The sequence below is a fragment of the Bufo gargarizans genome, chromosome 2, assembly GCF_014858855.1.
Source record: "Bufo gargarizans isolate SCDJY-AF-19 chromosome 2, ASM1485885v1, whole genome shotgun sequence".
Taxonomy (NCBI): domain Eukaryota; kingdom Metazoa; phylum Chordata; class Amphibia; order Anura; family Bufonidae; genus Bufo; species Bufo gargarizans.
The window spans coordinates 228,371,310-228,387,903 of record NC_058081.1 but is presented as its reverse complement, the minus strand read 5'-3'; the positions used below and the strand labels follow the sequence as shown (position 1 = coordinate 228,387,903).

General features: G+C 40.3%; 1 protein-coding gene across 1 annotated transcript in view; it reads right to left on the bottom strand.

Moving 5' to 3' along the window:
• The window catches only part of CAMK1D (calcium/calmodulin dependent protein kinase ID), a 327,025-nt gene that overhangs the window by 151,868 nt on the left and 158,563 nt on the right, over positions 1-16,594 (bottom strand). Inside the window, exon 2 of the mRNA XM_044276752.1 lies at positions 12,595-12,726. Coding sequence (XP_044132687.1) covers positions 12,595-12,726 — 132 coding nt within the window. The remainder of the gene's footprint in view (positions 1-12,594; positions 12,727-16,594) is intronic.

The following is a 16,594-nucleotide window of genomic DNA, read 5'->3' as shown; positions in this document are numbered from 1 at the left end:
CCCTTTTCTAGAACCTTTTTAATTAAAATTTGTTTTAATTATTAATAAATTAACATTATATTCATGCTTCACAAATGTTTAGACTGCCATCCATCTGTTTTTATATATACAGTTGCTGGCATGATTCACAGTTTGATTTGCCGTGGTGGTTATCACTATTTCTTTGTACACATTAAGGGCTCATGTACACGAACGTATTTTTCTTCGGTTTTGTTCAGTTTTTTTACAGGTCCGTAAATGGAACCATTCATTTCAATGGGGCTTGAAAAAAAAACTGAATTTACTCTGTGTGCATTTCGAGACCGTATGTCTGCGTGTCCGTTTCGTAAAAAAAAAATAGAACGTCTTATTGTTGTCCGTTTTGCAGACAAGGACAGGCATTGCTACAATGGATCCACAAAAAAGCGGATACTTGTCTTGAGCATGAGCCCTTAAAAGAAGTCACCCTACCAATATTTTCTATATTTTCTGTAAAGCTACCTTTAGTAGCAGGTAAAGAATAAAGACTTTAAGAAATTACAGATTTCCCAAAAGACAGAATATTTGTCACAACTGGTCAAATACACGTTGCTGTTATGACACCAGACGGAATATCATGTTAAAACATAATACTAGCAAATTATTTCTAAGAATTTTACTGCCAAAAAAATTGATTAAAAGCTGATAAGTTAAAATATGCGAAGGCGTTTAAGGTTATGATTGTGCTTATTATCTTGTGGTACGCAGCGACTGACGCAAGGAATTAGAAAACCCACAGTGAGTGCCTTGTAGAGGCCGCAGTCTGCTGGGAAGCTATTAAATGAAGCGCAGTTCTTTCTGTCACTAATTCAAATAAGAACAAAGGAAAGAAAGATGCATGTGTTTCTGGAAATCATATTTACAGGTTTAAAATATTAGCTAAAACTGACACGATTCGCTCAATATTTTCATTTTATTAACTAATATGATTTTTCCAATGATGCTTTCCTAATAACAGCAACTAGCACAGGGGAGGTCATGGTGACATATGTTAGACTCCCACTATCCTCCAGTGGTAACATGGAGGGAATGGTGGTCTAAAAACTATATATATTTCACCTTTATTTATGAAAAGATACCAAATTTACCCAAAAATTGTAAAACTTTTCTAAATTTCAATTTCTCTGCTTTTAAAACAGAAAGTGATACCTCATAAAATATTAATTACTTAATGTCATTTTTTTTTAAAGACATTAGATGGCTTAGAATTATAGAAGCAATTCTTCAAATTTTTACGAAAATTTCCAAAACCCACTTCTTAAGGACCAGTTCAGGTCTGAAGTCACTTTGTTGGGCTTACATAGTGGAAACTTCCCATAAATGACCCCATTGTAGAAACTGCACCCCTCAAGTTACTCAAAACTGATTTTACTAACTTTGTTAACCCTTTAGGTGTTCCACAAGAATTAAAAGAAAATGGAGATGAAATTTCAGAATTTCACTTTTTGGGCAGATTTAATCAATTTAATAGCCAAACAAAACTTAAAGGGAACCTGTCACCGGGATTTTGTGCACAGAGCTGAGGACATGGGCTGCTAGATGGCCACTAGCACATCCGCAATACCCAGTCCCCATAGCTCTGTGTGCTTTCATTGTGTAAAAAAAACGATTTGATACATATGCAAATTAACCTGAGATGAGTCCTGTCTCTGACTCATCTCATGTACAGGACTCATCTCAGGTTAATTTGCATATGTATCATATTGTTTTTTTGACACAATAAAAGCACAGAGAGCTATGGGGACTGGGTATTGCAGATGTGCTAGCGGCCATCTAGCAGCCCATGTCCTCAGCTCTATACCCAAAATCCTGGTGACAGGTTCCCTTTAAATATTTATTACCCTGATTCTGTGGTTTACATAAACACTCCACATGTGGTCGTAAACTGATGTAAGGGCACAAGGTAGGGCGCAGAAGAAAAGGATGGTTTTTGGAAGGCAGATTTTGCTGAACTGGTTTTTAAAAGCCATGTCCCATTTGAAGCCCCCCTAATGCACCCTTACAGTAGAAACTCCCAAAAGTTGACCCCATTTTGGAAACTAGGGGTTAAGGTGCCAGTTTTATTGGTACTATTTTGGGGTACATATGATTTTGAATTGCTCTATATTACGTTTTTTGTGAGGCAATGTAACAAAAAAGGTTGTTTTGGCACAGTTTTAATTTTTTACAACATTCATCTGACAGGGTAGATCATGTGCTAGTTTTACAGAGCTGGTTGTAACGGATGCAATGATATCAAATATGTCTACTTTCTTTGTTCGTTTGTTTCAGTTTTATATAATAAAGCATTTTTGAAAAAAAATATGTTTTTGTGTCTATTTTATGACCGTAATATTTTTTTTATTTTACTGCCAATCGTCTTGTGCAGGGGCTTGTTTTTTGCAGGAAGAGTTGATGTTTTTATTGGTACCATTTTTGGGTACATATGATTTTTCGATCATTCATTATTACACTTTATGGGGCAAGGTGACCAAAAAATTGGTAGTTTTAGCACAGTTTTTATTTATTTATTTTTACAGTGTTCACCTGAGGGGTTAAGTCATGTGATATTTTTATAGAGCAAGGTTGTTACGGACACAGCAATACCTAATATGTATACTTTTTACTATTTATTTAAGTTTTACACAATAATAGCATTTTTTAAACCAAAAAATGATGTTTTAGTGTCTCCATAGTCTGAAATCCATAACTTTTTATTACTTTTTGACCGATTGTCTTAGTTAGGGTCTTATTTTTTGCAGGATGAGGTGACAGTATAATTGGTATTACTTTGGGGGAATACGCCTTTTTGATCGCTTGGTGTTGCACTTTATGTGATGTTAGGTGACAAAAATTGCTTTTGTTGGCACTGTTTTTATTTTACTTTTATTACGGTATTCATGCGAGTGGTTAGGTTATGTGATATTTTTACTATCATCTGGTTGTTACGGACTCGCCAAAACTCTTATATATACTTTTTATTTTAATTTATTTCACACAATCATAGCATTTTTTAAACAAAAAATTATGTTTTTATGTCTCCAAGTTCTGAGAGCTATATTTTTTTTATTTTTTGAGTGATTTTTTGTGGGATGAGTTGACGGATTTATTAGTACCATTTTGTGGGACATACACCTTTTTGATCACTTGGTGTTGCACTTTTTGTGATGTAAGGTGACAAAAATGGCATTTTTACTAAGTTTTTATTTTTATTTTTTTATGGTGTTTATCGGACTGGGTGGATCATGTGATATATTTATAGAGCCGGTCGTCACGGATGCGGCAATACCAAATATGTCATTTTTTTCCTTCTAGTTTTAACATTTTTTTTATTACTTAATTGGGGATTCTGTTTTTTTACATGTGAACCCTTTATATTTTTTGATTTTATACAGCAATCTAGAAGGCAGGGACATATGGGAACTGTACCTGCCTTCTCTCTGGGTTGCCCTGCTGTCACTGACAGCAGGCCCCCTGCTCGGCAGCTGCACGTTTATTATAGGTGATTTTAATAAACTAATCATCTCTATTTAAGATACTCCACCAGTGAACACTAAATTACAGTAATCAGTAAATTGCTTAAAGGGGTTGTCCCACAAAAAATATTCTACAGTCTTCAAACCAGCACCTGGATCTGAGTACTTTTGTAATTGCATGTAATTAAAAATTTAGCACAGCCACTGAGCTATTTAATAAAATATATCTGTATAGTGCCACCTGCTGTTCATTCTTTTTCTTATTTCTTTGTCCTGCTCACTGAGATGGCTGCACATGCTCAGTTTCATCCTTCAACTGCCTCCGGAGCTGTGATAGGGAGAGCAGAGACACGCCCCCTGAGCTGTGATAGGGAGAGCTGAGACACGCCCCCTTGTCTGCAGCAGAAAAGACACTCCCCTTGAGCTTTCAGCTTGCTATAAATCTAGCAGAGCAATGAATGTGGAGATCTCTGGATCCATGTGAGGTACAGGGACGGTTCTAGCTTTGTTACAAAGAGGTTATTTAAAGGGATTTTTTCACTTCAGCAAATAGCATTTATCATGTAGACAGAGTAATTCAAGGCACTAATGTATTGTAAATATCCACATTGCCTCATTTGCTGGCTGGATTCATTTTTCCATTCAATTATACACTACTCTTTTCCATGGTTACGACCACCCTGCAATCCAGCAACAGTGGCCGTGCTTGCACACTACAGGAAAAAACACCGACCTCTGTAGTGGCCAAGTGTCATGCCCTGCTCGGACGGTGTGCGGAGGTCTGTCAGATTGGCAGCACGTGACTAACCTTTTGTTTGTTTTGGAATCATGCTGGATCCGCCTTCCTTCAGGTGCTCTGGGTGGGGTCATTGGCTTAAATTGCCTTTAATCCCAGAGGGCAGTGCGGGTTATAGATTTATGTCTGGCCTTGGATTCAAGGAAGGAAGGATTGTCTATTCCAGCTCAGATCAGTTTGATTTCTGTTTGTGTGGTTTGCGGTCTAGGCTATTTGTGTGTCTTCTGCTCCTTCTCCCCTTTCACCATCTCAGGGATTCTAGGGTGTTTGCAGTCCAGGCACGAGGACACTTCATACCTACCATCAAGGTCTGAATGTGGGCTTAGCAGCATAGGGAGAGAAGTCAGGGATATGCTAGGAGGTGACCTGTCCCCAGCATCTAACCTAGACACTTGTGTATTTGGTTGTCTGTGTATCTGAGATCCTGTCCGCTGTGACACCAAGACAGTGGGAGCAAAGGAGTGAATATGGACAATCACAATACTTTAATAAGTGCCTTGTAATAACTTTCTCTACATTATACATGCCATTTGCTGCGATGAGACAACAACTTTAAAAGATGCTGATTCCATATCTGACTTTTTAGATGCTGATTTTATCTTTCTATTCACTTTCATTCCCCCGCAAACGGGCCATGTGGTGCATGCTGATGCATTGAGAGGACTCCTAAGCTCATACAATATAAAGCCTTATGTACCAACCGTATACGGTATGTTTTGCCATCCACAAACTGCAGATCCGCAAACACGGATACCAGCCATGTGCATGCCGCCATTTCTTTCACGTCTATAGAAATGTCCCATCCTTGTCTGCAAAATGGACAAGAATAGGACATGTTCTATCCTTTTTGCAGGACAGCAGAATGGACATACAGAAGTGGACAGCACACCGTGCGCTGTCCGCATTTTTAAGGGAATCATTTGAATGAACGGTTCTGCATCTGATCCACAAAATATGTGAATCAGATGCAGAAAAACAACACAGTCATGTGCATGGGGCACACTCGTTCATCAGCGTACAGCGCACAGCCTGTTTGTGGGCACACAGCAGAAAGATAAAAATGACAGATTCAGAATCAACATTTCTTAAACAGATACTTCCATAAAAATAGTTTTCATCACATATTAACAACCTATACAGGGCAATTTTGTACTTAGTTTTCAATGGCACAGTAGTACTGGACTGAAAAAGAGAAAACAACCAACAATTCTAAAAGAAAGATTTATCAAAACTGATGCAAATGAAAATTGGCTTAGTTACCTATTGCAACACCTCAGATTTCACCTTTCATTTTTCAGAGCTCCTTTGGAAAATGAAATGATCAATCTGATTGGTTGCCATGGTCAACTAGACCAGTTTTGAGAAATGTCCCCCTATTTAATAATGTGATTTTATGAATATGGAGTTAAAAAATATCCCTTTCTGAGGAAGCGTCCATTTAAAGGGAACCTGTCACCAGGATTTTGTGTATAGAGCTGAGGACATGGGTTTCTAGATGGCCGCTAGCACATCCGCAATACCCAGTCCCCATAGCTCTGTGTGCTTTTATTGTGTAAAAAAAAACGATTTGATACATATGTAAATTACCCTGAGATGAGTCCTGTCCCTGACTTATCCCAGGAACAGGACTCATCTCAGGTTAATTTGCATATGTATCAAATCGGTTTTTTGACACAATAAAAGCACACAGAGCTATGGGGACTGGGTATTGCGGATGTGCTAGCTGCCATCTAGCAACCCATGTCCTCAGCTCTATACCCAAAATCCCAGTGACAGGTTCCCTTCAAATACCTGTAAATAAGATAAAAATTATATAACATATCCTTTGTCTACAGTAGTCAATTACTGAATATTCATAACCTATGAAATAATATGATGTACGACAGAGGAACTCTGATATAAAACTGCAGAAAAGGCGGACAGTCACGTATAGACACTCTGTTCATACTGAGCATCTGCAGAAGTGGGAGATTCTGGAAGAAGATATGTAAATAAGCACTCGCTCGGATTCTTGTGCTTATGTTCCCATTTTTACATAAATCCAATTGAGCATATGCACTCTGGCTAGCCATGCTTTTATAAAACAACATGAGTCCAACCTGTCAAGCCAAGAAAAACAGATTTTCAGTGTAGGGGGTCTTTGATATGAGACATGTTAAAGCTGAAAAAGTGTTTGAACATTAGGCAAAGACATTAGTTGAATATAATGTGCCCTGTAATGTGGTGATGCTCTATTTCTAGCTGACAATGAATAATAACAGCACAACAGCCAGTCTTGTGGGGTGTAGTCAGTATTCAGAGGTCAGTACATACCTAAAGAGGCCCAAGGAAGCACAACAACTACTGAACCATCAATATGGTCAACACTTTACACATTATAATCTACACCAGGAAATGATACACCTGATTACACCCTGCTGACCGGGATTTCAGTTCTGACGCACAGACTTGTACAGCTGCATCCCAAATATTACGAGGCACCCAGGGATGTGACTAGAAAAGGTTAGGCCACATAGCAAATTTTTGAACAGGCCCCCCTCCCCATCCCAGTAACTTTCCCCCCAACCCCACCTCCCACAGCTAGTCAAGAGTGTCCATGCTGGCCATATAACCCCCATACCCAGTCATGTAAAGATATGAGACTAAAATGCTTAAATGTGAAAAAAATATAAAAAAATATATGAAAATAAAACACTTACTAGTGCTGGAAGGAAGAAAGGTCAAGAGTTTACTTTACAGTATGCTGCCGGGCCTATGCCCTGTATCATAATTTCAGGTTCGAGTCTGGCTGCTGTGTCTGTCATCCAATGAAGGTTTGGCCTTACTTTGCATGTATTGGCAGGTGAGGCCTGGGCTGTAATGGATGGCAGACACAGCAGACTCAGGCCCTACGATTAGGCTACATTCACACAACCATACGTGTTTTGTGGTCCGTAAATTGCGGATCTGCAAAAAAAAACTGTAAAACTGAAACAAACAAACAAAAAAAGTTGTCATATTTGGTATTGTTGCATCCATAACAACCTGCTCTATAAAAATAGCACATGATCTAACCTGTCAGATGAATGTTGTAAATAACAATAAATAAAAACGGTGCCAAAACAGCTATTTTTTGTTTCCTTGCCTCACAAAAAGTGTAATAGAGAGCAACCAAAAATCATATGTACCCTAAAATAGTGCCAACAAAACTGCCACCTTATCTCGTAGTTTCCAAAATGGGGTCACTTTTTTGGAGTTTCTACTCTAGGGGTGCATCAGGGGGGCTTCAAATGAGACATGGTGTCAAAAAACCAGTCCAGCAAAATCTGCCTTCCAAAAACCATATGGCGTTCCTTTCCTTCTGCGACCTGCCATGTGCACATACAACAGTAAACTACAGAATCAGGGCAATAAATATTGAGTTTTGTTTGGCTGTTAACCATTGCTTTGTTACTGGAAAAAATGGATTAAAATGGAAGATCTGCCAAAAAAGTTAAATTCTAAAAAAGCATTGCGATACTCGATACCATTCGATACCACAGTAAAAAAAGAAAACACCCAAAAAGCAGAGTGAATTCTGCATTTTATGGAACGTCCGGCCCATAATCGAACAGTCCTATGCTATTTTTTGGGGGGACAAGTTGACAAAAAAAAAAAAAAAGTCGAATCGAGTGGTTTTTATTTTTTCTGTTACGGCATTTACCACATAGGAGATATTTTCGATATTTTTATAGTTTGGACTTTTCACACGTGGCGATATGTAATATGTTTATTTATTTATTTTTATATATTGAAAAGTAAAATTGCATAATTATAATAAGTAAAATTGGGAAAGGGGGTGATTTATACTTAATATTTTTATTTTATTTAATAACTATTTCCCCCCTTAGGGCTTAGAACCTGGGATCTTTTCATCCCTTGTCCAAATCACCCTAACAGAGCTCTATTAGGGTGAATAGGACTTTACACTCACCCTGCTGCCCTGTGCCTAGTACACACAGCAGCAGGGAGATTACCATGGCAGCTATGGCATCAGTAGCGTCCTGGATGCCATGGTAACCGATTGGAGCCCCAGGATTACACAGCTGGGGCTCCGATCAGAAGCTGCCACTGCCACCAATGAGGAGGGGGAAGGGGACCCTGTGGCCACTGCCACCAATGATTTTAATACTGGGGGGGTTGGGGGGCGCACTGCGCCATCAATGACTTTAATACTTGGGGGGGGCCCAAGGGTGCACTGCGCCACCAAAGATAACTAACCTTTAATACAGATACAGGAGGCGGGTGCGGCAGAACCACAAAGGTGCTGCACCTAAGGGGTTAACTGACGCTGATCTGAGCTATGCGATTCAGCCGCACCCGCCTTCTGTATCTGTAATAAAGAATAACTATCATTGGTGGCACAGTGGCCACAGCCCCACCCCTCCTCCGCCCACTCTCTCCTCATTGGCGGAGGCAGCACAGGGGGAAGGAAGGGACTGCTTCCTTCTCCCCTGTGCTGCTGAGGGAACATGGAGCGCGCTGAGAGCAGCACGCTACGTGTTTCTCGATACTAGGCAGGGACAGGGTGATAGTTAAAGGGAGCGCGACTGCCGAAGTGGGCCCCCTAAGGAACATGCCGGGTGCTGATGCCGGCCCTACCATTACCATCATTTAGGGGCCCCACATGTTCTGACCTTGTTTTTTTTTGCATTTATGTATTTGAAGAATGTTTTGGGGTTGTTCTTACTTTCTTTGGCCACCTGTATTTCATTGTGTATTTTCGCTGATTTTATTACCCCCTTACATAATTTATTTAGTTTTTTATACTTTCTAAAGGCTACAGCTGACCCCTCAGATTTGTAATTCTCAAAGGCCCTCTTTTTGTCATTTATTGCCCTTTTTACATTATTTGTAAGCCGTGTGTGGTTTAATTTTATTCACTTGTACTTGTTACCTCTAGGAATGTATTTATACAGTGGTCCCTCAAGATACAATATTAATTGGTTCCAGGACGACCATTGTATGTTGAAACCATTGTACTATAAGTTGAATAATTGGTTCCAAAGCCCCAAAATATCATCCAGGATCAGAGAAAATGAAGATTAAAGAAAAATAAGCAGATAACTAAGACAGATAAAACATGTACTTACATATAACAGTCAGAAATGGCTGCTCACTATCAACTAATACAACTATTTTACCAGAGAATTGGCCTTGAGTGGTTGGAGCTGAGTCAGAGGCATTGTATGTTGAGCCTACTTTCAACTTACAATGGGTCAGAAAAGATCATTGTATGTTGAAAATATTGTATCCTGAGGCCATTGTATCTTGATGGATCACTGTATATACAATATAGTTATCCAAAGTAGAATAAGCACTCCCATTCAACAGTTCTGTTAGCTTTGATACATCTTGCAAGTTCTATACATCTGACAAACTCCACACTGCTGCATTGATAATTGAAATCTCAGTTTTTTAGATTTCACAAACTTACTGCTGCTATACCTGTCATAACATATAAACTATGTTATCATGTTACTAAGACCTAAAAAAGACCTCACAACAGAGTACTGGGTACTAGGCCTCCTTTCCCTGCCTAGACCTTGCATTCAGGTTGAACTTAATTTGCATGATGATGGCTATTCTGTACCATAAGGGGTGAAACTACTGCCATAGCAGCCACTGCACGGCCCACAGTATTAATGTATAGTGTGTGTGTGCACTGGCAGACGAGGCCTAGGTCATAATGGATGACAGTCAGAAATCATTACTGTGTGTGAGGCCTGGGGCTGCATGCACCTCTAAATAACTATGGCGTGTCTGACAACTGTGGGGAATAGATTAAGATCAGCAAGCAAATGTCCCCCAAAGTGCATGCATATGAGGATGCATAGACTAATCAGAGTACCTAATCTAATCCTGTCCACCCTGGTCTTCTCTGTGTGCTGCACTGCACTGTGTCCTGACTGCATACAGCATCAGGACCTAGTGTGCACTAGGACTTGACGGTGTGCAACTGCAGGTCACAGCACAGCATGCAGCACCAGCAGAAGACCTGCGGGTGGTGAGTACAAGAAAAGCACGCTGGATCTCCCAAGCGGCAGCACCATCCGGAGCTCAAGAGGTAAGTTCATTTATTTTTGGTCTAATGGTGGTCTGATCTGAGGTCTAATAATTAATGGGGGGGCTGCTTTGGGGATATGATCTGAGGTCGGATGAAGATTTATGAAAAATATTTTTTTTCTTATTTACTTCCTCTAAATCCTAGGCGTGTCTTATAGTCCATTGTGTTTTATGAAGTGAAAAACACGGTATCTGAATAAGGTCCCCCTGTGTGCCATCATGGTGTCACATGATCTGTCTAATGATGTGAGTATAAATACACCTGTTCTGGAAGGCCTCCTCAGTCTCCAACAAAATTAAGCAAGCCACATGAAGACAAAGAGGTCAGAGACAATGTTGTGGACGAGTATAGATCAGGGTTGGGTTATAAAGAAAATATCCCAAACTTTGAACATCCCATGGAGTATTAATAAATCCATTATATATAAAAAATAAAAAATAAATGACAAGAGAAGGCGGAAGGCCACACACCTAAACTCACAGGCCAGGCAAGGAGGGCATTCATCAGAAATTCAACATGTAGTGGACGGAGCTGTGTAGTTCCCATTTGCAGTGCCATAGTTACTCAAGAAAAGCAGATCTGCAGAGGTGTGGGGTGTCAAACCCCCATGATTGTATACTGATGGCCTATCCTCAGGACAGGCCCTTAAAAAAAAAATCTGGAAACCCATTTAAGGTGTTAATGAAGTATAAACTTCATTTTGACAGTTCTTCCTTAAAAAATGGAAAATAAGATTACACCACAAACTATATTGTCAGCCATTAGTGAGATTCTTAATCAGTATTTATCTTTAATGCTTACCTTATGTACACTAAGGCCAAGTGCATGCAGGATGGAAATGTTGCAGATTTTACCAGCAGATTTACAAAGGTAAATTACAGTACCAGGTGGATTACAGTACCAGGCATGTGGATGAAATTTTAACAAACCTCACCCCATGCTATTACATTGTTCTGCAGAGAAAATGACCTGCAGTGAAATCCGGGGTGAAATCCATGCTGAATGTGCAGCAAAATCTGCATGTCACACAGCAGGCGGATTTGCAACAGGAAAAATCCACTGCATCTGAACCTACCCTACCTTAGGCTGGTTTCACACGGGCGTTGCGGAAAAAGATGCGGGTGCGTTGTGAGAACATGCGCGATTTTTCAGCGCGAGTGCAAAACATTGTAATGCGTTTTGCACGCTCGTGCAGAAAATCTGCATGTTTGGTACCCAAATCGGCATGTTTGGGTTCGGTGTTGTGTAGACTGTATTATTTTCCCTTATAACATGGTTATAAGGGAAAATAATAGCATTCTTAATACAGAATGCGTAGTACAATAGGGCTGGAGGGGTTAAATATTTTTTATTTTTTATTTAACTCACCTTAGTCCACTTGCTCGCGCAGCTCGGCTTCTCTTCTGTCTTCTTCTTTGAGGAATAACCCCTCCAGCCCTATTGTACTATGCATTCTGTATTAAGAATGCTATTATTTTCCCGTATAACCATGTTATAAGGGAAAATAATAATGATCGGGTCTCCATCCCTATCGTCTACTAGAAACCGTGCGTGAAAATCGCACCGCTTCCGCACTTGCTTGCGGATGCTTGCGATTTTCACGCAGCCCCATTCACTTCTATGGGGCCTGCGTTGCGTGAAAAACACTGAATATAGAACATGCTGCGATTTTCATGCAACGCACAAGTGATGTGTGAAAACCAACGCTCATGTGCACAGCCCCATAGAAATGAATGTGTCCGGATTCAGTGCGGGTGCAATGCGTTCACCTCACGCATTGCACCCGTGCTGACATCTCGCCCGTGTGAAAGGGGCCTTAGGGTGGTTTAACGTGGAATTTTTAGGAAAAAATATGCAATTTTTCCTGGTGTTTTTCCAATATTTTTCTTGCAAACATGCTGGGGCCCAGATGTCTGCTGAAAGTAATTAGTGAAATATAAAACTTTTTTTCTTTGTGGTGTTTTTCTTAACTTTCCTGGGTCTAATGCTTTTTATTTTATTTTTTAAACACAGCATGTTCTAGCTACTGTATGCAGGCTTTTTACAGGTGTTTTCCCATAGGCTCCTATATAGAACTTGAAAAGCGCCTGAAAAAATAAATGTAAAAAATTGTCTGAATAAATAATACCACCCAAAAAAATCTTGCAAAATGCATGAAAGTCATGGTGTTTTAAGTATTTAAAGTTTGGGAGTTCGGGGCAGCTTTCGAGATTTATGACACTATTACAGAACATACTCACTTTTTCAAAACTGTAATTTCATTTTCTATGCTGCTTTCTTTCCCCTTTAGTGCTTTCTTTGGAATACACTTCACAGCAAAAAGTTTACCGGTCTGTTTCTCTTGAGCTAGAATGACTTCTGAAAATGCTCCCCTATAGAGAAAGACAAAATCATAAAGTTAGTTATTTTGCTAGAGATGTCTATTATATATAAATAGACTTGAACCATTCACGTCTCATCACATTTAGGGAATCAAAACCACAGAAAGTATTCTTTACAACCCTGGGATAAAATAGGTCCTACTTTTTTATGGTTCAATATCTTTTTATTGAGATATAAGATACGTAATAGCATAAATCGAAAGAATGCTTCATGAAAATGACAATTTCAACATGTATGAGGAGTAAATCCTCTAAGGTAAACAAATTACAAAGCATGTAACAATAATTAGACCAGTTTTCTGAAATCTACATAGGTGGTATCAAGGCTGATATTGTCACTGTAGAGCAGTGTTTCCCAACCAGTGTGCCTCCAGCTGTTGCAAAACTACAACTCCCAGCATGCCTGGACAGCCTTTGGCTGTGCGTGCATGCTGGAAGTTGTAGTTTTGCAACAGCTGGAGGCACACGGGTTGGGAAACACTGCTGTAGAGAACCTAAGAGACCAAGAATATATTTGAGAGAAAAAAAGAAAAAAGGGGGGGGGGGTGGACAGACATGATCAAAGGGAAAAGAGGGGGGGGAGAGGTGGAAAAAAGCTAGAGCTTCAACCAGGTATTATTACAAGGCACCGGAAGATACATTGCCGGTAGTTAACCAACCCGAGAATGCTGTTGAGGAGCAAAATTCATACCAAGGTTCCCAAACCCGCAAAAAGGCCAGAAGTATATTACGGTCAGTAGCGCCCAGTTCTTCTATGTGACAATGAAATCAAGCACCGTGACCCAATGGACTCTCTTTAAACTCTCGGTCAATCTCCATCTGCGGGGAATGATCTGTTTCATGGCCAGGACAAACAATCTCAATGAGCCCTTTTTGACTTGGCAGATTCGGCCAGGGAAAATTGACAAAAGAGCTATAGCAGAAGATGCTTGTGCATTAGATCTGTAAATGTGATTATGGAGGGAAAAGACTTCACGCCAGAGGGGGGCAACTCCCGGACAGTCCCACCAAATGTGAGACATTGTACCCACATCTGAAGAGCATCTCCACCACGTGTCTGATACTGAAGGATAGAACTGATGTAGTTTAACCAGGGGTCCTATACCATCTGGTGAGAACCTTAGAATTAAGTTCTTGTAGGTTGCAGGAAACCGTCAGAGCATGTAAAAAAAGTAAGGACCTCCTCCACTGCTCAACGGTAAACGCGCATCCCAATTCCGCTTCCCAATCAATCATGAATTTAAGTTTGGTGTGGGAGGGATCAGCGGCGGTAACTCCAGGCTCCTCGGTGTTCAGCATGGCATATACCGTAGAAATAACATCTCTAGGCGAGATGTTCGCAACACACATTTTTCTCAAAATCTGTTAGCGAAGGGCATGACTGTAATCCAGGTATCAGACAATTGACAAAACTGCGAAGTTGTAGATAAAGAAGCCACTGTCCCGGGGCAGAGGGGATAATGTGTGAGAGGTCGTCAAGGGCAATATACCCTTTTGATTGCGTATGTCTTTCAAACATATTGAGAGCTCACTCTTAAGTCTGAGGGCTGGTATTTCTTTGAGGCCTGGTGGTAAATTTGCATGCTCTGTTAGGATAGTAAGGGAGCCTGGTAAATTTGCAAGGTGGAGTTTTGTGGCAAATCCGTTCTAGCTGGCGAGAATAGAAGTAAGTCTGATTGTACGTTTGATTCTGCGGCAGCCAAAATATACCTTTCGCCAGATGAGGGGTTAATTTGTGTTTAATTTCCACCCATAATTTTGAGGAGCAGTTGTGGTGTAGGTCTAAGATACAGGTCATGATCGTGGCTCTGTAGTATGTGAGGATATTAGGTAGGCCTGTCCCCCCTGCGTTTTTAGGTTGTGTCAATAAATTGTAGTTAAGCCCTGGAGTTTTGCCAGATGAAGCGTGATATTAGACTTTTGAGTCGGCTGAAGTAATTGAGGGGTACATCACAGGGGATTGTTTGAAATATATATAAAAGACGAGGCGAAACCATGATATGTAAAGTGGTGACCATTTTTGAAGGTCCGCTTCTATAGATCTAATCATGGGTTGGTAATTCAATTTGAAAAGGAGAGATTTGCTGGAATATGAACACCCAGGTGTTTGATAGACTGAGTGGCCCACTGGAAGGAAAATGAGTCCTTAAGAGAAGCAGCCTTCTGTTGTGGAAGTGTGATATTCAGTATTTCTGACTTCTGAATATTAACTTTAAAGTTGCTAAGGCGGCCGAAGAGCTCGAATTCTTTGAGAACAGATGGTAGGCCAATTCTCGGGGATGTCAAGTATATAAGCAAATCATTTGCAAAAAGGGATAGTTTATGTTCGGTCTTACCTAGTTTAAATCCTTGCATGGAGGAGTTAGCTCTAATGGAGTTTGCAAGGGATTCCATTACTAAAATATATATAAAGGGTGACAAAGGACACCCCTGGCGTGTCTCATTTTGTATCATAAAGGAAGTAGATAACAATCCATTAACTCGTACGCAGGCCGAAGGGGAGGATTATAGCGCAAAAAGTCTATGTAGCATCTTAGCCCCTAGACCAATATGAATTAGTGTTTCTTCCAAAAAACGCCAATTAACTCTATCAAATGCCTTCTCAGCATCCACTGCGAGAAGGCACAAGGGCAACCTATGTAAGTTCACTCTGGCTATCAGACCTATGGAATTGAGGGTATTGTCCAGGGCTTCCAGTCCCGGCACAAACCCAACTTGTTCTCTATGTATAAAGTTTGGGATAAGAGGATGTAATCTCAAGGCCAGAAGCTTGGCATAGACTTTAAGATCTATATTTAGAATCGATATAGGCCTATAGTTCGAACATGCCTTAGGGTCTCTTCCTGGTTTGGGAATAACCGTTATATGTGCTTCTAAAGCCTGAAACGGAAAGGGACAGTCTTTGGAGATAGAGTTAAATGTGTCAGTCAATATTGGAACTAAGTCCTCTTCTAGGACTTTGTAAAAGCGGGGTGACATCCCATCTGGGCCACGGCATTTTCCATTTTTCAAGTCTTTAATGACGCATCAAATCTCGGAATGAGTAAAATCATCCTCTAAGGAGGCAGCTGTATCATTGGAGATAGGGGTTGGGCCGTATTGTGACAAGTAGTGTTGGATATCATTCCCACAAGGGGATACGTGTGTGTCTCCCCTGGGTTTGAGGTTGTACAAATTTGAATAGTAAGACCTAAACTCTGAAGATATCCCTGATGAGGCATGAACCAGTCCTCCTGAGGGTGTATTGATGGTTAGAGGAGTCTTAGGGTGAAGCGTTTTAGCTAACCATTTCCCACTCTTATTGCTATATTTGAAATAACTGTGCTTAATTTTATCTCTAACACATAGCGATTTCTGGTCTAAGATCTGTAGGATTTGATGTCATATGGAGGAAATATCAGTTTTAAGGATATCTGAAGGGGATATCTTATTCTGGGACTCTTTCATTTAGGAGGTTGTCATTTAATCGCCACGAAAAGGAGCGTGGGTGCGTAGTGTGTGCAGTAAAGAGACCAAAGACCGAGGCATGGTCAGACCAAATGTGCGTCCATTTGGGGCCTGTGTCTAGGAGCTTCTGTGACACAAAAGAAGGTCTAATCTCCCGTAGCTATTGTGAACTTGAGAGTCGAAAGTCCTACTTTTTTAAAGGGGTTGCTTGCTTTACTTTCGTAAAATGGGGATCTTTATGATAAGTAATCTAATGTAGGATAAGTAATCTGTGTAGGAATCAAATCAATGGGCTGTCCATCTAACACACTGATATGCCAAGTCTTTCAAAACAACACTCTTTGGGCTTGTTCGCACGACCGTTGACCCTCCGTGCCTGTGCTGTGGACCGTAAATTGCAGTCCACAATGCA